The 27,268-nt window shown below is 40.6% G+C and overlaps 1 protein-coding gene across 3 annotated transcripts in view; it reads left to right on the plus strand.

Annotated features, from left to right (window-relative positions):
• Positions 1-27,268, plus strand: part of PLXNA2 (plexin A2) — a 325,654-nt gene that overhangs the window by 296,248 nt on the left and 2,138 nt on the right. For all 3 annotated transcript variants that reach the window (XM_056557949.1, XM_056557950.1, XM_056557951.1), the window contains 9 exons: positions 13,607-13,673; positions 13,984-14,130; positions 14,660-14,819; positions 15,305-15,408; positions 21,189-21,288; positions 23,682-23,872; positions 24,539-24,708; positions 25,152-25,364; positions 25,528-25,678. In XM_056557949.1, coding sequence (XP_056413924.1) covers positions 13,607-13,673; positions 13,984-14,130; positions 14,660-14,819; positions 15,305-15,408; positions 21,189-21,288; positions 23,682-23,872; positions 24,539-24,708; positions 25,152-25,364; positions 25,528-25,678 — 1,303 coding nt within the window. The remainder of the gene's footprint in view (positions 1-13,606; positions 13,674-13,983; positions 14,131-14,659; positions 14,820-15,304; positions 15,409-21,188; positions 21,289-23,681; positions 23,873-24,538; positions 24,709-25,151; positions 25,365-25,527; positions 25,679-27,268) is intronic.

Consider the following 27,268-nt stretch of genomic DNA (forward strand, 5'->3'; position numbering starts at 1 on the left):
CAAAAAGTGCACCAAGGCTCCTTAAATTATTATTATTATTTTTTTTATTTTATTTTATTATTTGTAAATTACTTCTATTTAAAAATCTTAATCCTTTAACCACTTAAGGACCGGAGGTTTTTCCGTTTTTGCATTTTCGTTTTTTGCTCCTTGCCTTCAAAAAATCATAACTCTTTCAAATTTACACCTAAAAATCCATATGATGGCTTATTTTTTGCGCCACCAATTCTACTTTGTAATGACGTCAGTCATTTTGCCCAAAAATCTATGCTGAAGCGGGAAAAAAAATCATTGTGCGACAAAATTGAAAAAAAAAAACGCTGTTTTGTAACTTTTGGGGGCTTCCGTTTCTACGTAGTACATTTTTCGGTAAAAATGACACCTGATATTTATTCTGTAGGTCCATACAATTAAAATGATACCCTTCTTATATAGGTTTGATTTTGTCGGACTTCTGGAAAAAATCATAACTACATGCAGGAAAATTAATACGTTTAAAATTGTCATCTTCTGACCCCTATAACTTTTTTATTTTTCCGTGTATGGGGCAGTATGAGCGCTCATTTTTTGCGCCGTGATCTGAAGTTTTTAACGGTACCATTTTTGCATTGATAGGACTTATGGATCACTTTTTATTCATTTTTAAATGATATAAAAAGTGACCAAAAATGCACTATTTTGGACTTTGGAATTTTTTTGCGCGCACGCCATTGACCGAGCGGTTTAATTAATGATATATTTTTATAATTCGGACATTTCCGCACGCGGTGATACCACATATGTTTATTTTTATTTTTATTTACACTGTGTTTTTTTTTTTATTGGAAAAGGGGGGTGATTCAAACTTTTAATAGGGGAGGAGTAAAATGATCTTTATTCACTTTTTTTTTTCACTTTTTTTTTGCAGTGTTATAGGTCCCATAGGGACCTATAACACTGCACACACTGATCTTCTATGTTGATCACTGGTTTCTCATAAGAAACCAGTGATCAACGATTCTGCCGGATGACTGCTCATGCCTGGATCTCAGGCACTGAGCAGTCATTCGGCGATCGGACAGCGAGGAGGCAGGAAGGGGCCCTCCCGCTGTCCTGTCAGCTGTTCGGGATGCCGCGATTAGCCGCGGCTATCCCGAACAGCCCGACTGAGCTAGCCGGGAACTTTCACTTTCACTTTTAGCCGCGCGGCTCAGCTTTGAGCGCGCGGCTAAAGGGTTAATAGCGCGCGGCGCCGCGATCGGCGCTGCGCGCTATTAGAGGCGGGTCCCGGCTTCACTATGACGCCGGGCCCGCCATGATATGACGCGGGGTTACTGTGTAACCCCGCGTTATATCAGAAGAGCAGGACCAAGGACGTACCGGTACGTCCTTGGTCCTTAAGGGGTTAAGGACTCATCAGCTGTTGTATTATCCAAAGAAAGTTTGTTTCTTTTTGAATTTCCTTTCTGTCTAACCACAGTGCTTGTTGCTTTCACACTCTGAGCATTCATCCGTTATTAAACGTCTGTTTTCTGTGTGAAAACGGATGAAATAACGGGTGCTAACGGCTGAATAAATATTCATCCGTTAAGACCCGTTAAAACATCCCTGATGTATGGCCGAAACACCTCTGCCTACAGACTTCCACAGCCGGACTACTGCTACTCCCATCATGGAACAGACTACTTTCCATGATGGGAGTAGTGTTTCCCTGGCTGCGGGAGTCTGCAGACAGCTGGAGAGGCTACATTAGTGATTGTACTACTACCCCCATCATGGAACAGAGGGATTGATCGCACCAGGTTTCACTTATGAGACCCGATGCGATCCGAAGTTATTAAGCAGGGGAGCGGGCGGCATGGTCCGCTCCCCTGCGATGTATCCTGTGTTTTAACTTTCATTTTTGAATCCCCCACGGGGAGCCCTGAATGGCCGGTGCTGAGGAGCCAATCAGGGCTCTCAGCCGGAGATTTAAAAATGAACATTGTGAGTAGCAGAGCATTTATAATATGCCCCCTGCAGTGCATTTTATATATATATATACACCCCTGCCGGCGCACTAATAAATATATACCCCCCGCAGCGCAAGTATAATGTGGCCATCTATATACATATGCCACCGCTGCGCTATGAATGAAAAGCATTTTAGCAGACGTCTGGTGACACTATGCGCTGCCAATAGAAATAGTTTTTCATAGCACTGCAGGGGTATATGTATATAGATGGCTGCGCTGCAAGGGCACATTATACATGCGCTGCGGGGGGTATATTTATTAATGCACCGGCGGGGGGTATACATTTGTTAATGCGCCGGCGGGGGGTATATTTCTATTAATGTGCCGGTGGAGGGTATGTTTATTAATGCGCTGGCGGGGGGTATATATATAAATGCAGGGGTCATATTATAAATGTGCAGGGGGGCTAGATATATAGGCTATATGCCTGCCCTCTCCCTGCAGCGCTATATATATTGCCCCCACATCGCTTTTAATATACATATGGCCCCCTGCTACTCACAATGTTCATTTTAAAAAAATGACAGTTGTTTGACTGGGTTTTTCAGTATGAAATACAGAAAAATTTCTAATGAAAGCAATTGCAAAGCCAATTGGTTATACATGCTTTACAACATATCAAAAGTTTTTGTATCTGACAGTGCCCATTTAATGTTATGGCTGCTTCATGTAAATCACCTGACTTTTAGTGCAGTGTCCGCTTCAATTAGACTTGTCTGTATGCATACTTTTTTCTTGCAGTTCATCTGCTTTAACAGATCATTGGTAAGGATAGATTATAAAACATGGTCGTATAAGATTGACAGAGGCTTAGAATCTGGCATGATTATCAAAACATTGTTTAGATTCCTTTTTATTATGCTGTCATTGGTGTCCCCATGGTCAGGTGGTGCAGTGACAGCTCGCACAAGTATATATTGAGAGTAGAAGTCAGCTGAAGATCGCCTGTGACAAGCAATGTGAACATCTCAAGGTCAAGGCCACTGACTGCTTACAATTGTTACACACCTAAGCCCTTAACTGGCAGGGAAAATAGCAATTGTAAGATAAACAATTGTTATTAATTATTATCTGGGATAAATGGGTCAAGATGCTCTAGTTGTTGTGTATGTTACTGACCCTGCCCCAGTATGAACAGGTAGGTTATTAGTGTCTCAAATTGACTTTATAAGCAGCCGAATGCTTCTCAGCAAGAATGCAATCTTAACAAAGGCTTCCTCCACTCACGGTAATACTTATTGTAGCGCTTTCATGTTCTAATTTAAATTTTTACAATTAAAGTGCCAATGATAACCTTTTGGCATCCCTCCAGCTTTGTCAGTGATGTGCAGATAACATAGCTTTCAGAGCGACTCCTGCTTGGCTACTGATTATGCATTTCCAGTGTCATACCTCCCTTCATTTCAAGTAGCCAAAGAGGCAAACTTAACAGATCAGCATAGGCAGACACGTTTCTAGCAGCAGTTCTGAATGTATAAAAGCCAGCCCACACATGAAGCAAACTCCACAGACGGCTGAAGCATTAGGCATGCATTATATCTTTAATATATTGTTATAGGGATTGGGGCTCTGTTTCTCCAATCCACAGCTCTGAACTCTTTGCTCACTGTACATTGACTGCTGTGATAAATGGAAAGATTCTACAAAGAGCCTACTGAAAACCAGGTTTTTATCAATTCTATTGATGCAAACATTGAAAATCTATGTTGTGTTTTTACCCTTTAGTGGCAGAATATTTTTTCAGAGGTAACTATGGACCATATGCAAGGTGTTCATTGTTCCATAAAACATTACTTACAGGTACTTACAGATCCCATTGTACTGTCCAATACGGGGCACTACTGTAGCCAGTGATTAGCTGAGTGGGCAGGTCCTGCTGAGACATCTCATCTTAGAAGCAGGAAGAAGAAACAGGCAGTAGGTGACCTGAAGATGCTTCAGCGGAAGCTGTATAGGACTAGAGTACTCAAATATACCTGTTTTTTCTTATTTTTTTACACCGGCCCCAGCATAATATAACAAATAAATAAATAGTAACAACATATGTCATATTTAACTCTACTACATTTGTATCTAAAGCACAAGACTTGGTATTACCACATATTAGATGTTGAAAGTTAAACATAGGCTATTTGAATTTTCATGATCATTTTACATCTCACACTGTAATCGATATAATTTATCGTATAGTAATGCATTGCATAGGAGACAGCTTATTGTTCATCCAGTGATAGTTGCATTCTGCCCCACGATCAGCCTCTTTATCCAAACATATCTGTACCATTATCATGGTTGCTCCCTGCTGTATCAATTGTGCCATCTCCTGGGAAAGCAGCAGACATGCCTCTACATCTGGCATTATGTGCACAGATGCTGTAGTGTAGCCTGGATATCTGCATTGTAAAACAAAGGATTCTCCGAAGGGGTTTGTAGATTTAGGCTAAATACATAATAGAAAATGTTTGGGAGAAATGAAGATATATTTTGCTATATATTTACTATATATGGGCTTTCTGTTAAGATATCTCAATGCTCTTATTAGTCGCTAGGATGTAGTGATTTAGCCATATATTGCTGTTGGTTCCCTGTTGGGAGACGAAGGCTCAAAAATACAGCATATGGTGAGAAAAAGTGGAGAGGCTGTCAAAACACTCCATGTAGCAGTACAGTTTGCAATGAAAAATTACGAATAAAATACAATTTTTGGGGCAAATGTAGAGTAGCAGTGCTCTGAAAGACTGGGAAGGCTGTGTTGTCCAGGCAAAGTTATGTTTTTGTTTTTTGAGCTAGAAATATATGCAATGCATCTAACACTTGGATGCACCTATAGGTACATACTGTGTACATACACCAAACCTATCACCTGACAGATATTGTGTCACCCCACCTGGTGTGAAAATGTTAGTAGCAGATCCTTCAAGTTATTTGAAAGCTGGGGCCTATATGGCTTTTTTTTCCCTCTCGCATCCTACATATAATTGATCAGAGTAAGATATGGAGACTTAAAGGCCATGTCAAAACCTTGAACATATTGTTATGCTTCTCAAACCATTCCTGAACAAGTTTTGCAGTGTAGTAGGGGTTGAATGGGGTGTACTTGGTCTTCAGCAATGTGTAAGTAGGTGGTACATGCCAAAGGTTATGTTCATATCACATATGCGGCTTCCTTTTAAAATAGACACAAGGACATATAGAGTCATGGCCGTAAATGTTGGCACCCCTGAAATTTTTCGAGAAAATTAAGTATTTCTCACAGATAAGGATTGCAGTAACACATGTTTTGCTATACACATGCACATGTTATTCCCTTTGTGTGTATTTGAACTAAACCAAAAAAAGGAGGGGGAAAAAAGCAAATTGGACATAATGTCACACTAAAATCCAAGAATGGGCTGGACAAAATTATTGGTACCCTTAACTTAATATTTAATTGCACACCCTTTGGAAAAAATAACTGAAATCAGTCACTCCCTATAACCATCAATAAACTTCTTACACCTCTCAGCCGGAGTTGGACCACTCTTCCTTTGCAAACTGCTCCAGGTCTCTCTTATTGGAAGGGCGCTTTTTCCCAATAGCAATTTTAAGATCTCTCCACAGGTGTTCAATGGGATTTAGATCTGGACTCATTGCTGGCCACTTCAGAACTCTCCAGCGCTTTGTTGCCATCCATTTCTGGGTTCTTTTTGACGTGTGTTTGGGGTCATTGTCCTGCTGGAAGACCCAAGATCTCAGAATCAAACCCAGCTTTCTGACACTGGACTGTACAGTGCGACCCAAAATCCGTTGGTAACCCTCAGATTTCATGATGCCTTGCACACATTCAAGGCACCCAGTGCCAGAGGCAGCAAAACAACCCCAAAAAATCATTGAACCTCCACCATATTACACTGTAGGCACTGTGTTCTTTTCTTTGTAGACCTAATTTCGTTTTCGGTAAATAGTAGAATGATGTGCTTTACCAAAAAGCTCTATCTTGGTCTCATCTTTCCACAAGACGTTTTCCCAGAAGGATTTTGGCAAAATGTAGTCTTGATTTTTTATGTCTCTGTGTCAGCAGTGAGGTCCTCCTGGGTCTCCTACCATAGCGTTTCATTTCATTTAAATGTCGTCGGATAGTTCGCGCTGACACTGATGCTCCCTAAGCCTGCAGGACAGCTTGAATATCTTTGGAACTTGTTTAGGGCTGCTTATCCACCATCCGGATTATCCTGCGTTGATACCTTTCATCAATTTTTATCTTCTGGCCATGCCCAGGGAGATTAGCTACAGTGCCATGGGTTGAAAACTTCTTGATAATATTGCGCACTGCGGACAAAGGCAATTCTAGATCTCTGGAGATGGACTTGTAACCTTGAGATTGTTGATATTTTTCCACAATTTTGGTTCTCAAGTCCTCAGACAGTTCTCTTCTCCTCTTTCTATTGTCCATGCTTAGTGTGGCACACACAGACTAAGTGGACGTCTCTCCTTTTTATCTGCTTTCAGGTGGGATTTTTATATTACCCGCACTTGATACTTGCCCCAGGTTAGTTAAAAGGAGCATCACATGCTTGAAACCATCTTATTTTTCCACAATTTTGAAAGGGTCCCAATAATTTTGTCCAGCCTATTTTTGGAGTTTGGTGTGACATTATGTCCAATTTGATTTTTTCCTCCCTTTTTTGGTTTAGTTCCAATACACACAAAGGAAATAAACATGTTTATAGCAAAACATATGTTACTGCAATCCTTTTCTATGAGAAATACTTAATTTTCTTGAAAAATTTCAGGGGTGCCAACATTTACGACCATGACTGTCAAATAGATTATTAGAATAAATAGAATAATCTAATGTATACTGGTCCTTCTGGCCTCAGTCAGGCTAATGTAACCCTATGGAACTTATATATGTAACATCCACATGAATGCTAGGGCCATAGGTTTCCCAGCAGAGCATTGCCCAGAGCACCACACTGCCATCAACTTGCCTTCTTCCCATAGAGCATCCTGGTGCCATCTCTTACCTAATAAAGCAATGCACCTGGCCATTCACATGCTCATGAGAGCATTCAATTCCAGTATTAAAGATTGACTATTAGACAGGCTGTCTAAGCTTGTACTTGGATTTAGTAATTTGGTGACAAAAAAGTGTCCAACTCTCTAAAAGTGTGTTAACATTTTTACACCAAATGTTTATTGGCTTATAATGTGCAACTGTAAATGTAGGCCTCTCTGTTCTAACTCCTTTCCTTCCTAGATAGCATTTACCATTCCATCCATTTATACTACACCAGTTCTTCTGTGGGAACATACCAGTTGGACTAGTCTTTAAAGGGTTACTATCATTCTGGCTGGCGGCAGTATGCTGTAAAAGTGCAGTCTCACTCCCTGAGACTAGCACTGATACTCACATAATCAAACAAACTCCCAGACGTCCCATCCCGACAGTTACGTAGACTTGAGTGGGACTTCTGTGATGGAACGTCAGGCAGTCCATGTAAACACATGAGTTTTGGCAATGGGATTGCATTTTCACAGTATCCTGCAGTCGGTAAGAATGATAGTAACCTGTCTACAAGCACCTAGTTGTGATGGCTCAGATGCTTACACTTGCCTATTTTTCCTGCTTCTGAGGCTGTGTTTAGACTATAGAATTTCTGAGCAAAATTCCTCTGTCAATGGAAATCCCTTGCACAGTGCACACTATGGAATTTCACCACCCAAAGAATTATCTTGCGCACACTTTTGGTGGAAAACTTTGCGGTCTATGGGGACTAGCAATAGCAGATTCAGTCAGTGCCGCCTGCCCTTGGAATCTCCGGATTGCATACTTCTGGCCACAGATTTCGTAGTCAGAACCCAGCCTAACACCTCACCTTTAAGAACTGACTGTTTGCTGCCTTGCCAGGAGTCATTATCACAGGATAATCCATGTTATTCCTTTCACCTGTCAGGGCTTTATTGCTATGATGATCGGTGTACACCACTTTTCATGTACATTGTAATTCCATATAAAAATTCTAATTGACATCTTTTGAAGACCTTCTAGTTACTGATTCCATCTTCTGTGTGGCATGTGTGTGAAATATTTATACACGTAATATATATTATCACTATGAGAGTTGTAGACCAACAGCACCTGGAAAGCAGTAGGTTGTTTGTGTGTGAGAACATGCCTTTTGGTTTGTGGTACCTAGGTTTTGGTTAATGTTATCATACATGGTGGCCACTTTTAATAGAACCACCTTTGCCCCCCAGTTGTGTAAAGATTTGCCTGTAGGCACAGGTTTCCTTTCCAAAGACAACAAGTGTGGTTTTGTGCACAGGAAATTGCTATAGATTCTCGTGTGTCCGTTAACACAGAAACTGTCCCACAAGACACAATAATGGAATCCTTGTTAATTTCCCCTGGGGATTGTGGGAGAGGAGAAAGGAGGGGGTGTCTGTGCTTCACTGCCAGCTCTTAATATTAGTTCATCATTCTTACTGAGAAGACTAAAAATAGGCCTAGAATGAGAAATATTAACCATTGAGCCACACGTATTTCTCCTGCCCATCTGTCTTCATGTGTTTAACCTGTTCAGAACCAGCAATGCTAGTTGGTGAGTTACTGGTGCAGACCTTTTGTCTTGCAGTAACAATAGAGTGAAATTCAGTAATGGTGCATAGAAAAGCATTTATCAGAGCTCGAATGTGTTTATAGAGGACTGTGGCAGAACTGGAGACCAGATCCACTAGTAACTTAAATGAGTGTGGTTAGTCAATGTTTGCAGCTACAGCATCCCTGAGGCTTATTTTATGCCACTTTAGTTAAGCCCATATCCTAAGCAAATCATCTTCATCCTCTCTGCCATTAATAAGAAATGTTTTCATTGACGTTTCCAGTGCTAGGATATCAAGTTGGGGGGGGGGGGGGGGGGGGGAAATAAAGAGATAGATTAACCCTGTTATGACCGTAGGGATTTGCAGTACATCAGTGCAGAGACTCAAATAGTGCCGCCCCCCTGAGGCCTTGCGGCAAGGACACATCCATTATTTTTGGGAAACGGTAAATATTAATGTGGAGCAGGAAAGATCAGCCATGGCCTGAGGGAGAATACACAGTGAAGGGAGAGAGAGAGAGAATAAAAACCCAGAGTCGTATTCCGGCAATTTAATTACATGCTTGGTTGTTTCAAAATGAAATTTGTTTGGTGACGGGATACAGAGGCAGACAGTTTTCTTGAATAAGGTGGTGGGGTGAAGTCCTTAGAGGATTAGGGAAAGACAGGGGTGAGGGGCTGCTGACGCTGGTGTGCGTGATCAGGGGGAATAAGCAGTGCAGGGTTAGGAAGCCAAAGCAAGTGACGAAAAACTAAATGCCACTTCCGAGGAAATGTTTGTGTGTTGATGCAATGTCATTATTCTTTATAATTAAGGTGACCAGGTTTTCCTTTAAAGTATGTGCAGCGCTGAGGAACACCGTGCAATATTCAGACACAGCAACCAATAGGTCAGCTTTTATACAATGAGGCATGGAAGGGAACAGTACTATAAATTGTACTTCAGTTTATTGTACTTATGCTTTTTTCTACTGCCCCAAACGCAGGGTAAAATATCATACTAGAGGTGAATTTGGTACTGTTTTTGAATCATTGCTGTCCTCCAGACCTGTGCTTTAGTTATTTTAATTACATGTCTACATTGAAATGTTATTCCCTTAGACCTCCTGTTTTCTCTCACCTATCAAACATGCATATTTTGCTTCTGAAGGTTCTACAGCATCTTGAATTGTATTTCATATAAGAAATAATGCACTACAGCCCTTTTATCCAACAAATAACAGTCCATTATCAATTCCTATCACCTGAAACCGTTTACAGTTAAAAGAGTTAAAAATCACAGACCACAGTATTAAATACTGCACCTCTCCTCCTTTTCAGTGGCTACACGCTCTGTGGGGCGCGTTCCTTTTTCGTTAAGACGAGAAAAGAAATGTAATAATTACGGCTGCTGTGCCGAGAAGAATATAAAAAAGCAGAGATTTGTTGGAATAATCTCTGGGGTTTTGAAAATCACGCAGCTCAGGAAAAAAAATTACAGCCACTTTTTGAAAGGCAGATTTGTTCTTCCTTTTGTGAAGCTTAACATGAAGTATGAACGGCTTGCACAGGATTAACAACATGAGAAGAAGGACAAAGCCCACTTATTGTATGCATTGTAAGCCACCTTCCGAGCACTAGGGGAGCCTCATCCAGTTCCATTCATTTAAAAGAGCGGTGATCATCTCTGAAAAGGGGACACCAATCAGCCATAACATTAAATCCTCCGACAGGTAATGTGAAAACATGGATCATCTGGTTACAATAGCACCTGTCAAAGGAGCAATATATGAGGCAGTAAATGGGCAGTCACTTCTTAAAGGTGATGTGGAAGCAGGAAGGTGTTAGAACCTGAGCAACCTTGACAAGGGCCAGATTGTGATGGCAAGAATAGTGGGTCAGAGCATCTCTGGTTCTGTAGGGTATTTCTAGCACCTGAACAACAGAAGTGGAACATAGAGTAATAACCTTATAAATCACATTTACTTTTATATTGTGTGGACAGCTGGGGGCATGTAAATCACTTACCTGGGGAAAATTTGGCATTAGGATGCAATATGGTAAAAAGGCAAGCCAGTGGAGGCCATGTGATGTCTGGGCAATGTTCTGCTGAGATGCCTTGAATACTGGCATTGATTTTAGTGTTACTGTGACAAATTAATCCTACCTAAACATTGTTTCTTGGCTTAGTGCATCTCTCTATGGTAACTATATTCCCCCTTTCAGTAGGAAAATGCCCCTGCTACACTACAAAACATGTTTATCATTGGTGTGAAGAAGATAAAAAGAAATGATCCAGATCTTAGGGCAATAGAGCATCTGTGAAATATTCCATAAAAACAGTTCAAATCCATGAAGGCACCGTGCAATATACAGGACTAAAAGGCGGGGTTCACATGGCGGGGAAAACATGGGGATATTCTGCACATTTCCTGATCCGGCAGACTCCAGGACTGCTTGGAAATGCGCTCTTCCATAGACGGCAATGCATTTACATACAGAATCCGCAGAAAGAATAGACATGTTTTATTCTTTCTTGGGATGCCAGAATCTGAATTTGAATGGCAGAAATATCTGGTGCGGAAATTCTGTCGGGAACAGTGCAGAAGAATCCCATAGAATTCAATGGGACTCTGCTGCAGTGGAATGTCCGTGCAGATTGTTCCATGCGAACATTTAGCACAAATTCTGCCATGTAAACATACCAAACAGTCTGCAGCTAACTTTGGTGCCATGGGACATCTTCTGAGGTCTCGTGTAGTTGAAGCTTTGAGGAGTTAGAACCCTTTTTATTGGTGCAAGGGTACCTACATGGTATTAGGCAGGTGGTTTTAATGTGACGGCTGATTGGCCACATCCTTTTTATCAAAAAGATATTATAATTATAAAATCAGCTGCTTCTGTCTGCTTGTTCCATTGATGTTATCAAACTGATCATATGTTTTTGCAGGTGACTTTACATCATAGACAAAGGAGGGAGAAGGGGTGGACAGTACAAATTTCAAATCATTATTGCAGTTAGAGGGGCATCCATCAAGACTTTTAATGATAGCCCATGGGGCTCTAAACCAGTTATTTCCATGTTCACTGCTATCACTATGCCAGGTCACACAGAACCCTTTTATATTAGACCCACATCAAGGGCCTATCTGCAAGTAATTATCCTGCTCTGTTAAGATGAAGTAGCAAAAAAAAAAAGAAGTCTATAGATGGGTACTTCTCTTTGTGGTGTAAATTCTGGTTTATCTGATAATCCCATCATGTTTTAAGACTCCTTAAAGGAGAACTCCGGTATGGAAAAAAAACAAACGTATCCCCTATACTAAGCATAGGGGATAAGTGTTAGATCGCGGGGGGTCCGACAGCTGGGGCCCCCTGCGATCTCCTGTACGGGGACCCGGCTCGCTCCTGCTCAACGCAGGAGCCGAGCATTTTCGACCACAGCCGAAGCTGATTGCCGAAGCCAGCACTCCAGCCCTGCCATAGAAGTGAATGGAGGGGGCGTGTTGGCCGCAGCTTCGGCTGTGGTCGAAAACGCTCGGCTCCTGCATTGAGCAGGAGTGAGCAGGGTCCCCGTACAGGAGATCGCAGGGGGCCCCAGCTGTCGGACCCCCCGTGATCTAACACTTATCCCCTATTCTTAGGATAAGGGGATAAGTTGTTTTTTCCCACTCATACCGGAGTTCTCCTTTAAAGAAGATGTCCAGCCATCTGCAGGATAGGGGTTAAGGGTCTGATCGCAGAGTGCCCAGCCTCGGTACGGGCCCTGGCTCTGCTGTGCTAATGCATTTTTCATACCCAGCACATCAGCTGGTCGAAACACACCCCCTCCATTCATTTCTATGGGAGAGGCGGAGACACCCGTATTAATCTGAATATACAGGTTAATATCGCAGGTGATTGAAATGCACTTTACCTGGAAAAAATCTGTTCAGCCGCTCCTGAGCAATCTGTATTTTTTCTTATATTCAAATTTCATTTTCTGAGCAATGGAGGCGGTCTCCAGCCGTCTTAGTCTCCTTACTTTTGAGCAATGCTGGAGTATTGCTGTCTTTATTGCTCAGATAATAAAAATTTGCATATATGAAAATGCAGATTGCTCTGGAAAAGGTAAAGTACATTTTAATCAGCATCCCCTGCACTATTATCCTGTATATTTGGGCTAGTGCGGATGATCCTGCTGTCAGTTTTCCGTTATGGAATCGAGCATTGATTTACAGAGAAGCTACCTCCAATAGGTTGCCTTATACACAGTCACATTACATGGTGAGAGGAATCATTGTGCTCCCAAGCAAAAGGGTAAACATTGTTATTTCCCCCTTGCAAAGTGAGTCTTTTGCAGCCTCATGTTTGAATGACTAACCTCGATCTGTGGATTACAGTGTCATTTTATATTTATCCTATATTTTTCTGTATTTCATACCTTTAGTCAGTTCTTGAAACTTCTCTGCATTTTCTCTGTGCTACACTTCTAACAGACGACAGAGTGAAGAGCTGCAGGTGGGCAAGGAAATCACAAACCACCTCCTGTCTCGGCCATGTTTGGACTGTCTGCAATGTTCTTTTTCCTATTGTCAGTGTGAATTCTGCTTATCTTAGCCCAAGCAGTACAAGAGAACTGTCATTCTGTCAGGAACCTACCACCCACTAGTGATAAAGAGGCAATAGGCTGTTAAACAGGTTTTTCTTTCTTGGTTACAAACTTGGGAAGCTACAATCCTCTTCTGCTGACATCTAGTGTCAGATGTAAAATGTTTAATATTTCATTATTTAATTTTACATGAATAGACATGACTAAGAATGCAGCCAAAATTGACTTGCCCAAAAATCATTACAGGAATATGTCACTCTTTAATGATAATCGGATTTAGGCAACAAGTCCACAATTGCATTTATTATACACATGTGAATAAAGCTTTGCTGGCTCTTAAAGGTAACTAAAACAACAGTAAAACTTCCAAGACTCAGGTTCTGTCATGTTTCATTTGAATGCTAGAAGTGTGTTTACTATGGCAGCACAGTGTAAACAGGCAGTTATTGTCTCCCTAGGACCGAGTCGGTGGCAGAGAAGATGCTGACTAACTGGTTTGCTTTCCTGCTGCACAAATTCCTTAAGGTAAAACCTTCAATGTTATATATCATAGTATGTATTGGTCTCAGATCCTACCAGTATATATTCAATAAAAATATCATTTTTTGTGCTAGGAATATAAATCTTTTAGGAGGATATGTGGATTGTAGAAATATGAATATTTGAATGTGACAAGCAGTTAGACTGAGAGCTGGTAATTGTAGCTGCACTTACCATTTTCATTGCAGCCTTCAACTGAGAAAAAAAAAATATATATATATATATATATATCCATCCCCTGTACCATTTTGGAGGGAATTTTTATGTGTATTTTTTTTCCTTTTTTTTCTTTTAGGAATGTGCTGGGGAGCCTCTCTTCATGTTGCATTGTGCCATTAAGCAGCAGATGGAGAAAGGACCTATAGATTCTATCACCGGAGAAGCCCGCTATTCATTGAGTGAAGATAAACTGATTCGACAGCAGATTGAGTACAAAACACTGGTAAGTAAAACAGTGTCCACAAGGTAGAGCAGTTTTGTTATACAGAACAGTGCACTGCTGCCCTCTGGGGTGCGTTCTGCAAACTACCAATTGCCATCTGTTTCTACAATCCAGACCATGCCAAGTACAATTCTTATAATATGAAGAATATATAGTAAGAATTGTAGGGTTCAGATGCCTTTTTGGTAGGCATGACTGCAGGAGGAAAATGCAGGCTGACTACTGAAATCAGGGTATGGCAAAAGCTGTTTTAGGGTACATTTACCCAACAGATTTTTTTACAGAAATTTCTGGAACTGAAAAATGCCTTCCATAAATCTGAATGTAGTTGTTCTGGCAGGAAGGACACAGAGAAGGACAAACTCAATGTCTGCAACAAATCTGCTGCATGTGAATACTGTATACCCTAAGTAAAATGTAACATGGCAAACGATTTCGGCAACAGTGTCACATGTATGTGAGCAGTGTACACGTGATATCAGCCACATTTCCAAGTATTTTAATAACTTCTCTCATTGTTTCATTGCAGATCCTTAACTGTGTAAATCCTGACAATGAAAATAGTCCAGAGATACCAGTAAAGGCATTAAACTGTGACACCATCACTCAGGTCAAGGAAAAGATCTTGGATGCTGTATATAAGAACGTGCCCTATTCTCAGAGGCCAAGAGCTGTGGACATGGACTTAGGTATGTATATTCACTCGTTATAGTTCCACAGCAGCAGGGAATGGATGGATTTTTATTAATATTACTAAGCAGGCACATCATGTCTGAACATATTCTCCTTTTTGTGTTGTTTGTGCTACCTTGAAGATTACAGTCTTTCATTTCAAGATTTAAATCTTTATAAGATAAAGAATTGGGAAACAATTTCAGTTTCAGAAATCTCTTGCAATCCTTTACTTTCTTTGCTTCAAAGTAATGCCTTGCCCATATTAAAGGTGCATTATTTCCTGCATAGCCAAGACTGGGGCCCTGCTGTTCTAAGATTTGATTTCATAGCCTTATCTTTATTAGCTCAGACAACTAGCAGAGCTAGTCAGACATTTCATTATATAAAAACCTATGTGCGCACATCAAACAATTACTGCCTTTTTTAATTCTATCATAAGTTTTAAAAAAATTGAAAAAAAAAGAATTTCCACCCTTCAATTTTTGTTTTGTTTGAACAGAGTGGAGACAAGGACGCATAGCAAGGGTTGTTTTGCAAGACGAAGACATCACTACCAAGATAGAAGGAGACTGGAAAAGGCTCAACACACTTATGCACTACCAGGTATCTTATCTACAGATAAATGCTGAGCGCTGCAACTAATGATTATTTGCAAAATTCATTAGGTGGCCGATTATTGGTTGGATTAATCTGATAAAAAAAAGTAGGTTAGATAAAATTTGATTAGGAAACCAGGGATTGGATAACAGAAGGAAGTGGAAACTGCATTGTGAAGAGTTAACAGGGGAGAAAAGAGAGGGGACAGCACCTGATGGGTTAACCTATGAGCCTCACTGCAGCGGAGAAGGAGCAGTACACAGACCTTAGTGATGGCCACCCCCCCTGCACCAGGAACATCTGTCACTTTATGGAGAATGGAGCTTCTGTCTGGACAGGAGGCTCCTGCGATGTCAGAACCGTAGGCGTCTTGTCACCAAGGACAAGGAGGCGGCGAAGACCTCCGGACTGCACTTCAGGCTGCGGTCTCAGAGCTGGAAGTAGGCCGCAGATGTTGCAGACCAGCAGCATCTTCAGAAAGGCACCGGAGGGTAAAGGGAGACAGAGGGGACATTTAAGGGCAGACTGAGGGGCTAAAAGTAGTAGCTATAGTAGGGAAAGTAGTAACAATAGTAGGTATACAATGTTACTAGGTCACACACAAAAACACCGAACACGGAGGCCAAAAGTGTGGTATAAAAATAACAATTCTTTATTATTCATTCACTAAAAACATAGATAAGTGGTATATACAAGCAGAATACACATACAAAAAGAACAAAAAGGTGAGTATATCATAGGTTAAATAAAGTACATTAGAATGCGAGGATAGGTGTCAGCATAGTAATGAGACACACACAATGTGCAAGCATTAAGTGTATCAAGCACACTGCATGTAACTGTTGCATGCAGCCCTAGTACCAAGTAAGGAATACTTGGGGTTTTGGTCTCACTACAGCTGGAGAACATTAGGTTGAAGACTTCTGATGTACAAAATGACCAGATGAAGTTTAAAAGCAACTTGTATTGTTCCTGGCTAAGAAGGTAATAAAGTCTCACAGCAGTGCCATGCACCTTTTTTTAACACAATGATCATCCATACTGTACAATAATAGAAATAGAAACTTAATAGAAATGTAAATGCTAGCAATAAAGTTAATTTAAAGCAGTAACATACATAAGATTTCACTAAGGCAGTGAGTCAAACTGTGGCCCTCAGAAAGTTGCGATACTTCACCCCCCAGCATGCCCGGGCATGCTGGGAGTTGAAGTTTTGCAACATCTCGAAAGCCACAGTTTGTAAACTTCATTACTTTAGAATATTTACAGTTATTACTACTATGAATCCATTGTAAGGCTTTGTTTAATACATTTTTTTATCTTGTTGTTATTTTTTTCCAAGATTAGATTAAAGGTACCATATATTTAAAGGGGTTTCCTTGGCCTTTATGATTGTTTGGTGCCAGCACCCAGATCTCCCGACAAGTTACTGCACCTGATGTAAACAGAGCTGAAAGGGAACTGCTCCTCTCATTGTGCAGTGACCATGCTGGGTGATTGCAGCTCAGCTCCTATTGAAGACTGGCCTGTGGATAGCCCACCAATCTAGACATGGGATGGGAATAGGTCATTAAAGGGGTACTCCGCTGGAAAACATTTTCTTTTAAATCAACTGGCGCCAGAAAGTTAGATTTGTAAATGACTTCTATTTAAAAATCTTAATCCTTCCAGTACTTATAAGCTGCTGGATGCTCCACAGGAAGTTGTATTTCTTTCTGGAGTTCTTTTCTGTCTGACCACAGGTCTCTCTGCTGACACCTCTGTCCATGTCAGGAACTGTCCAGAGCAGGAGAGGTTTCCTATGGGGATTTGCTCCTACTTTGGACAGTTCCTAAAGGACAGAGGTGTCAGCAGAGAGCACTGTGGTCAGGCAGAAAGGAAATTCAAAAAGAAGAGAACTTCCTCTGGAGCATACAGCAGCTGATAAGTACTGGAAGGATAAAGATTTTTAAATAGAAGTAATTTACAATTCTGTTTAACTTTCTGGCACCAGTTGATTTAAAAGAAAATGTTTTCCAGTGGAGTGCACCTTTAATGTCCCAGAAAACTCCTTTAAACCAGGAGATTCGCCTGTCACTTTATGTTGGTATAGATTTCTGTTGTACAAAAATTAGGGATCACTTTTTCAACAGCATATATTATTTTACTCTGTTGCTTGCTGCTTTAACAGTAAATTGGTTTGTTTGTTCATAATAAAAAAAACAGTACCATTCAACAGGTTGCAAAAATGTCTATAGATACACCAACATGGTCTGCATAATGTATGAAATGCTCATGTTATTGCCTTTAGGATGGGCTATGGGCAGATGTGAACAGATAGGTATACAATCTGTTGCTGTTCATTTTTCAGCATGACTGTAAGCACTTGAATTTCCGCCATTTATAATGCAATGCACTTTGGACATAATCTATAATGGATAGAGACCCAGGAAGTGCATTGATTCCTGCTGAAAGGGCACTAGAGTTAGACTTAATTCTGTTACAGACTTATTGCTTCAAGTGTGAGATCAGCAAAATGAAGCATCATTGCCACTTAGCTGAGGTTTCTCATCACTACATTCAATACTCTATAAAATTAATTGATTTGTGATGAATTTGATGACTTTCTGTTGGGAGATTTGGCCATTGCTTCTAAAAGGATTGCTAGTGGAATGCTCTTGTTCAAAATGGACACTTCTGGGAGAAATCTGTCCTATAATATGTAATTCTGAGGTGAAGAACATATTTGTGCATGGCCTCAGGTAATTGTGTGGAGCCCATTACTTGGAATATAACATACATAAAGAAAACCTTTAGGCCTCATCTTCCTGTACAGCAGCACATGGATATACATGCATATTACACCTCCATACAGCTCAGAGATATAAGGAGGTACAGGGAGGGCCCTGTACACCTTTTGGGGCGCTGTATTATGCCTCTGTCTGACTTGTCAATTTATGGATCAATAATTTGACTTTGTGCATGATGCCCAAATTAGAGTTCCACAAAATTTCTTACACCTACACCCAAAGCATTAAAATAGAATAAAACATTCCCTTGTACTCCAGGGAAGCTAAGAAAAATAAAAATGCCCCAAAGCGCACAATATATGTTCTGTGTCCCTTGTAGTTATCCATGTGGTTTTTGCAGCTCCTTTGGCCCCTGATGTCTCCTAAATTCTTTTTCCTTGTTTGCAGCACAGACTACAACTCCCAGAAGTCAGTGCAACTCTGTGTAATGGCTGCCAGCCAACTGCTTTCACTTCAGCTCACACACACTGTACACCTATTTTCTTTCAGACTATCCTTCCTCCAGCAATAAATCATGTTGTGCTCTGAATAGTAGAAGTCAGTGATTAGATATTCAACAGAAAAACAGCAGCTGTGTGCTTAGTTGTGACTAAGAATCTTCACTGCTTTTCTCTCACTGCACAAAAGCTCTCACACAGGGATGGGAGGGGGTGGCTGTACAGCCAGAGCTCTAGACCAAACAGAAAGCAGGCAGAAATCAGGTGGTGTTGTCCTGAAGGGTGGGGGCTAGTCTCAGTAAGGGGTTTACATCAAGACAAGGTGGATTTGAGAATTACATATTTCTCTCATTGCATGCCTGTACATGACAGCTGAAAGAGGGAAACTGCTGTACTGTATATAGCTAATGAATGATATTGAGACAAGTACATGAGTGAGAGGGAAAGGATGAGCTATGGGTTTAGTTCCCCGGAGTACCCCTTTAGAGTATATTCACACGTACAGTATTCTGCGCAGATTTGATGTGCAAGATTTGAAGCTGTGTTCAGTCATTCAGTTTACATTGAAATCTGTAGCAGAAAACCCTGCGCATCAAATGTGCGCAGAATACTGTACGTATGAATAGACTATTAAGGTATGAAATCTCAGTTAAAGGTCACCTTTAGTGTATCTTCACCTGTTTTTGCTAATTTGCCTTTACAAGTGCAGCTACGTGATTTATTCTTCACTCCTGGGCACAGAATTCTTAAATGTTACAAAGTATTGCCCATTTTATCACTGGCAATTAGCCCTATGAAAATGTAATGACCAAAGTGTCAACCATTTTAAAGTTTAGAAAAAATGAGCAGAATCCCTCCAATGTGCAGAGGAAGCCCTAGTCTATATGTTCCGCTCAGCTTTTGTATCCATGAGGGCGATGTGAGGAGGATGAAGAGTGAAGCTTCCTATAAGACAGTCTGGTTAGCGCTAATATTCATCTACAGTAGGACTTTTGCCTAATTAATCCTCCGGATGTAATCGAGGGACAGGCAATTTAAGGCTCTGAAAGATGGCTTTATTGCTTGTCTTACCATAAATCACATTTTTATAAAGTTCATAAAACCGGTTAGAATAAAAAATGGTTTAATAAGAATGCTTTATGGTCCATAACATTATGATAGCTGCTTATTCTCTTTGTGCTTCAGCTTTAATTAAATCAGCGGCATTCTCCATCTTTAAAATGGGACTGGAAATGAGAGAGGCTAAAATGTGCTTAAAAAACTGCGGTGCTTACACGTCATTAGCCACTCGCATGAAATATCTCTGAACACTTCTTGTTTGGGTTCTGGGCTGGGTTATATGGAAACACTCCTAATACAAACAATGCTTGATGTGAGGAAATGAGTCACATTATCTCGATAGGCAAGATCACTCACAGCTATGCTATTGTTTGGTAAAAAAATAAGTCCAACGTGTATCGGAAACTACAATCAGTGAGACTTTCCAACAGTAAAAGGTTAAGATCATAGCACAAGTCATGTAAATGTTGTTGAGCGAGGGTATGAACCCATAATATACCACTCAATCCTTCACCGCTGACAGGCCTGCATGTTCTGATGATGCTGATATTAGGATACACCCTATATTAGCAAACTTAAGCCTTTCATGCCTTAAGCCCATTTTTCTTATTGTCTGCTTACATTACCAGGCAAATGTCATTTTTTATACAGTGGATATTATTTGGCCTCTGTTTTGGCTTAAAATAGAACTCCTGCAAAAATGTACTATCCACAGGATAGGGGATAAGTAGCTGATTGCGGGAAGGTCCGACCACTGGGAAATAAGGACATGCGCTCCATTCATTTCTGTGGGAGCGCTGATGATGCCCGAGTGCTGTACTCAGGTCTTTTCTGTGTTCCCATATAGAAATTAAAGGGGTTATCCGGGAAAAAAAATGTTATTTTATATTTCAACTGGCTGCAGAAAGTTAAACAGATTTGTAAATTACTTCTATTAACAAATCTTAATCCTTTCAGTACTTATGAGCTGCTGAAGTTGAGTTGTTCTTTTCTGTCTAAGTGCTCTCTGATGACACCTATCTCGGGAACCACCCAGTTTAGAAGCAAATCCCCATAGCAAACCTCTTCTACTCTGTGCAGTTCCCGAGACAAGCAGAGATGTCAGCAGAGAGCACTGTTGCCAGACAGAAAACAACAACTCAACTTCAGCAGCTGATAATTAGGATTAAGATTTTTTAATAGAAGTAATTTACAAATCTGTTTAACTTTCTGGAGCCAGTTGATATAAAAAAAAAGTTTTTCCCTGGAATACCCCTTTAATGAAGCGCATGCCAGCTGCAGCACGCGCTCCTCACTGAGTTCCGGGTCAAGTCCCTATTTATGTCACTAAATAGTTTTTTTTCACTTTAGTTTTACTTTAATAAAAGCAAATACTGTATTTTGGGTGATTTTAGATGACTTGCACCTTATTTATTGGACGTATTTTTAAAACTTTGTTGTTTAACCTTATAAAAGGAGTCAGGAATGCTCTTCTTCTAACTGCGTTACCTTTATTTTGCAGGTCTCTGATCGTTCTGTAGTAGCCCTTGTCCCAAAACAAACCTCATCATATAACATCCCTGCTTCTGCAAGCATATCCCGGACATCCATCAGCAGATATGGTGAGAAACTGCACATCAATGCATCAATGTTTAGTACACTGTAAACATAATTTTTTCTTAGCCAAAGCCGGTTTGGGCTCAAACAAGAAGATGTACAAATCTCTCCATTATACTGTTCTCTTTGCTTAGGTCCCATTTTTAGTCTTGTAGTGCCAATTTTACACAATGATTTCAGCACACATACAGATATAGCAGCTGCCAATATGATTATTTAGCACAACTTGGAATGTATGTAGAGGATCTTCTGTTCCCCCCCCCCGATTTCCCCTTGTACACAGTGAATGGCAGTGCATACAGTACTATATGCATTGCCGCTCACTTCACATTCATCTAGTCCAAAGAAGTTTTCCGTGCCAGTACTGGGTTAACTAGATGTCACTCTGACGTGCGATACATCTACATTACAGCTGTAAATGCAGGCCCAACTGTGGTTCTGATTAATTTGCAGGTCTGAACACCCCTAACAGCATCAAAGGTTCTTCTTACTCTGATGTGAATCTGACCTAATACAGATGCAAAATACTGACCATGAAGGTGGTCTAAAACTAAGAATTTAGGAGATTTTCAAAGATTGGGGTTTCACATGCCAGTCTTGGTGGTCGTAGCATTTGGCTGATTTATTAAGAGGCGGGGGCTATGCTACAAACTGGCATTTCTTGCGAAGAAATGGTGATTTTGCTCAAAATCGCAATTCCTTTCAAAAAATCAGCGAATCTGCTATTTAGAGTGTATGTCGCAGGCACGGCGTCATAAATGACCCCCTTAGTGCATAATGTAAGGCAAACAGTTTATTGCATATAGAGAACAAAGAACATCCAAGGCAGCACATCCAAGTGAGTTGTTCCTTTTAATACCATCTCTGTTGAGTCCTGCTTCGCTGGTACTTTCCGCTATATAACAATGTTTGCAGACACCTTGCCACTTACCGAATGCTAATTTTGCGTCTTTAGTAAAAGTGACAGGAAAGATGAGGAAATAGCAATTTAAATACATGTGTGTTTTCTCTGAATAAATGTGAGGGTGCTTTAATATTACAAGTACTCTGTGACAAATTCCTATTGAAAGAAATATTTTTACTCAATTTTTCTAAATAGACTAAGAGAAAAAGCTGTCTTTTTGCCCATACCAACCAATCATAGCTCACCTATAATTTGTCCACAGCAGTTCAGCAAATAAAAGATGGTCTGTGATCGGTTGCCATGGATCAGATTTTCTCAGACAGTTTTGATAAATAATGTCCTATAGTTATTTTCAACAATGTCATGCGTTTTATAAAAAACATGGGTGTCATGCATGAAAGCTAGTATGGAGACAAAAACCGTGCTCCTTTTGTGGTATCCTCATGTGAGCTGTAGCTTCCATGGACAACCTATGCATTCTAATTACAGTGGCTGTACAGCCATTTGGTATAATTTAGCAATTATAGAATAATCACAATAGTAAAATTAGACAGACACCTGAGCAAAATGGATATAAACTAACATCAGCAAGAAATCTCCAGGGCTCATAGGGTTACTGTTTTCAGCCAAGATTCACAGGAGCCGTTTCTATGCAGATCACGGCATAAACTACATAAATCTTCAGCCGCTAACTGTCTGCGAAGGCGGCAGTATCAGTAACATTTGTCTCTCTCGTTCATTAACATGTAAATTATGAAAATTGGAGCAAACATGATTACAGTGGAAAGAAAAAGCATCACAACATATTATTGGGAATCAACAATACTGCTGATCGCTGGTTTGAGGCATCGTGCTCAGGAAAAGACACCATAAAACCTGTTTTTTTTTTGGCTCCTGCAAGTCTCTGACATTAGCAGCAATATAAATGGTGACATTGGAAATGTTAACAGGGATTCTGTATTGTCTTGAGCTGATGGGGATGTTCATGGAGCAAAGGAAAATAGCAAGAATAATTTCATGACAGAAACACTAGCGCCTGCTCAGTCTCTTTGTCAGGTAGTGACTGCAGTAACGTGTCATGCTTTTGCATCCACACTTACTTACACAGCATAATTGTATCTGCTTTAGCCTGACAACAGAGACAATCAAAATTAAACCTCCGCTGCCTTCTAATTTGACGGCATTTTTATTGCTAAATAGTGCTTCTATGCTAAGCTGTGCTAAGCCTTTTGCTGTTTCTTTGGATAAACTGCAAGGGGACTTATGGTTCATTAACACTGGCAGCATTTGACTGACGGCCAAAGTCATTTCACTTTCCACCCGCAACACCTACTAGGTGGGTGTAGGCATGAACAAGGATCTTTAAATCGATTAGAAAAAAACTGCTACATGCTATCTTGTACTGCACAGGCAGATATATGACCAATATGTGTCCATTTTATTATCACCTAGGATAGAAATGTCATAAAAATGACTGTATTATCCCTCTTGTAGACTCCACATTCCGCTACACTGGCAGCCCTGATAGCCTTCGTTCTCGTGCCCCCATGATCACACCAGATCTCGAAAGCGGTGTTAAAGTTTGGCACCTTGTAAAGAATCATGAACATGGAGACCAGAAAGAAGGTGACCGGGGAAGCAAGATGGTTTCAGAAATCTACTTGACAAGGCTGCTAGCAACCAAGGTAACCTTACCAGTATGACTATGTATCTGTCATCTCTTTACATCTTTTTTTTTCAGTTGCTCAAGAATGAGACCGAACACATTTTTTAGCTGGACCTTCATTGATGAATTTTAGACTAACTTTGTAAACCTAGTGAAATTGTCATAGTCAAGCCTCTTGAGATTAACTGACAGTATATAGAGTAGATAGACAAGTTTTTCCACAGTGTAGTCCATCATTTGAAGATGACCCCACATGGCAGACAGCTCAAAACAGATATTCCAAGTTATGTTACCAATGGATTTGTGCATGGAGGAATTGCCTGTGGACATTTAAAATTATGTATTTTTATAGGAACAGTTTTTTTCTCCACCAGCAAAGAGACTTAGGCCAAACTAATGCTGGGCATCCATGTAAGGTATGTATTTTGCTGCATATTTGCTGCTGGTTTTCTACAGCTGATTTTGTTAACCATTGTCTGTAAATCCGCAGCATAACATGCAGAAAAATATACACATGTCAACATACACTAAATGAAAGGGATTTATCTACATGTCTTAAGGATCTGAGAGGGGGTTTTGCATTAATCTTCTAAACAATGTTGGAATTTTAAAGTCAACTACATTGTGTTAAGCTGTAGTATATGCCCGATTTATAATACTTATTAGTTTGTTTTTGTCTTAATAGGGAACACTACAAAAGTTTGTAGATGACCTTTTTGAAACATTGTTCAGTACAGTGCACCGTGGCAGTGCCCTACCTCTTGCTATTAAGTACATGTTTGACTTCTTGGATGAACAGGCAGACAGGCATAGTATCTATGACACAGATGTCCGGCACACGTGGAAAAGTAACTGGTAAGTTGATTGGGGAGAGGTATATTGGCTGTGATTAGGAGTGGTACTGAGGGCCCTATTCTACAGATAGATGCACTGTGTCAATAAACTTAAAATTGGCACATACTTACAGAGACTATTACAAGGCTTAAGGATAGTACAAATGATCCCTGAATCATTCATGTGGCCCCCTGCTTCGTTCATTTGTCAGACGCACATTCCCTATTAGACCAGGAGATGTGCGGCCAATGAATATAAGCAGGGCAAAACAAAGCGATCAGCTGATGGACAAGCCACATTACTCAGGGCAGTATTGACCTGTTTGAATACTCAGTTTAATAGGGCCATTAGAAGCTTAAAATAAAGAGATGCATGCCAAAGCAGTACTGGTGTGTGTATGTGTGAAAGGAGGGAGGAGGTAAGATCATATCAAGCTTTATTCATTCTTTATCTTTCCTTCACAGTCTACCGCTTCGGTTTTGGGTGAATGTCATTAAGAATCCTCAGTTCGTATTTGACATCCATAAAGGCAGTATTACAGATGCCTGCTTGTCTGTTGTGGCTCAGACCTTTATGGACTCTTGTTCCACCTCAGAGCATCGGCTCGGAAAGGATTCTCCCAGCAACAAGTTGCTCTATGCCAAGGACATCCCCAACTACAAGAACTGGGTGGAGAGGTTAGTGTAAAGTATCAGCACTAATAACTGATGTATTTCATGCACACAGAGGAGTCATGTTTTTAGTTTATTGAAAATAATATTTACGGCTAACCCTCTAAAATAATGAGAGTAAAAAAAATGTAACTTTTAAATGAGTAATATGCCATGCTGTGTTTTACAGGTATTATGCTGACATTGCAAAGCTCCCAGCCATCAGCGACCAGGACATGAACGCCTACCTCGCAGAGCAATCTCGTATGCATGCATCAGAGTTTAATATGCTAAGTGCACTGAATGAGATCTACTCATATGTCAGTAAATACAGTGTGGAGGTAAGGAGTGACAAATAGGCCTGAAAAGTAGAATGTGCAGGGAGCTTGCACAGTCAAGTGGACTAAGTATGGACTAACTGGAAATACCCTGTTGTTTATAAATGCATGTGAGATTCTAGAAAGTTTTCTCCTCTTTACAGTAATCTGAATATTCAAAAAAAGACATACAACATGAGGGTTTTTTTGTCCGGCCTTTCCATGAAAAGGCCAAGAAAACCCCATAAAGTTTTGTCCGTTGACTATTGGTATTTCATCTAAGCTGTATTCACGTAAATGAGCTGAGCTGACATAACATACTACTCCTATGGAAAAGAGTGGTGTTGTTCTTGAAGAAAAGCAGACCCTTTTGTTACATTTCACACAACCCCTTTAAACTTTTAAGTCTTTGTTTACATTGTTAAAATATATTTATGGTTAATTCAGGAACCTATTGCAAAGTAAACAGTCACCCATCTAAATGTCACTGACAAACTGTAGCATTGTTCAGAAAGGAGATTTAATTTTCAAGCTTTAACCAGCTTTACATGCCCATATGTTGTAAATAAAATTCAGGAGCAAACCAGGGGTCCATGTTTTACAGATGTAGGAAGCAACAAATGTTTACCTCATAAACACCACTGACCTAACTATTGATTTGTACAGTGCATGTTAAAGGAGTACTGCAGTGCTAGACACTTATCCCCTAAGTGTCTGATTGTGGGGGGTCCGACCGTTGGGACCCCCCGTGATCTTCGGTACGGGGACCCGGCTAATATGTGGGTGACAACCCCCCCATACAACTCTATGGGCATGAACGCTGTATCTCTGCCTCTCCCATGGAGGGGGTGTGCCGGCTGTGCCCAGCCTGGGCCCCATACAGGAGTTCATGGGGGGTCCCAGTGTACGGACCCAGTGTGATCAGACACTTAGGTGCAGATCAGAACTGCATATCTCCTTTTAATCTATGAATGGCGCTTTATGCAAATAGCTTAGATGTGCTATTCTTTTGCTGTAGGGAACCACAGTTATTCCAGTAATGGCTGCTACATTTGATTGGGGCAGCCATATAAGGGAAATGCAAATAAAGGAAAGAAAAAAGAATGGAGAGGACAGCGCCTCACGTAATTCCGTGGGTATTACGTCCCACATGACCCCCCGGGTGTGATATGCGCTCACCTGGGGGTAAGTCTTGGTAAAAGCGTGTCACCCCTCCGTGTGGGGTCAGACAAGTGATCTCAGGCTGCAGCCTGCGGAGTCTGGCCGAAACACTTACAGAGGTCGGCAGAAGGAGGAGAAGGTATTGGAAGTAAAATGTGATCTGCAGTGGCGCTGCCTTTCCGAGACCAAATACAATTCCAGTCCGGTTTTAAAAAAAATATTCACATTTATTGGTGCAAACATGTGGTGGACAGTCATGCCAGACACGTTTCGGGGTTAAGTTCCCCCTTTCCTAATTGCAGAATAAAAAATGTCTGTTTTTATTCTGCAATTGAGAAAGGGGGAACTTAACCCCAAAATGCATCTTGCATGACTGTCCACCACATGTTTGCACCAATAAATGTGAATAATTTTTTTTAAACCGGACTGGAATTCAATTTGTTCTCTGAAAGA

The sequence above is a fragment of the Hyla sarda genome, chromosome 2, assembly GCF_029499605.1.
Source record: "Hyla sarda isolate aHylSar1 chromosome 2, aHylSar1.hap1, whole genome shotgun sequence".
NCBI classification, from domain to species: domain Eukaryota; kingdom Metazoa; phylum Chordata; class Amphibia; order Anura; family Hylidae; genus Hyla; species Hyla sarda.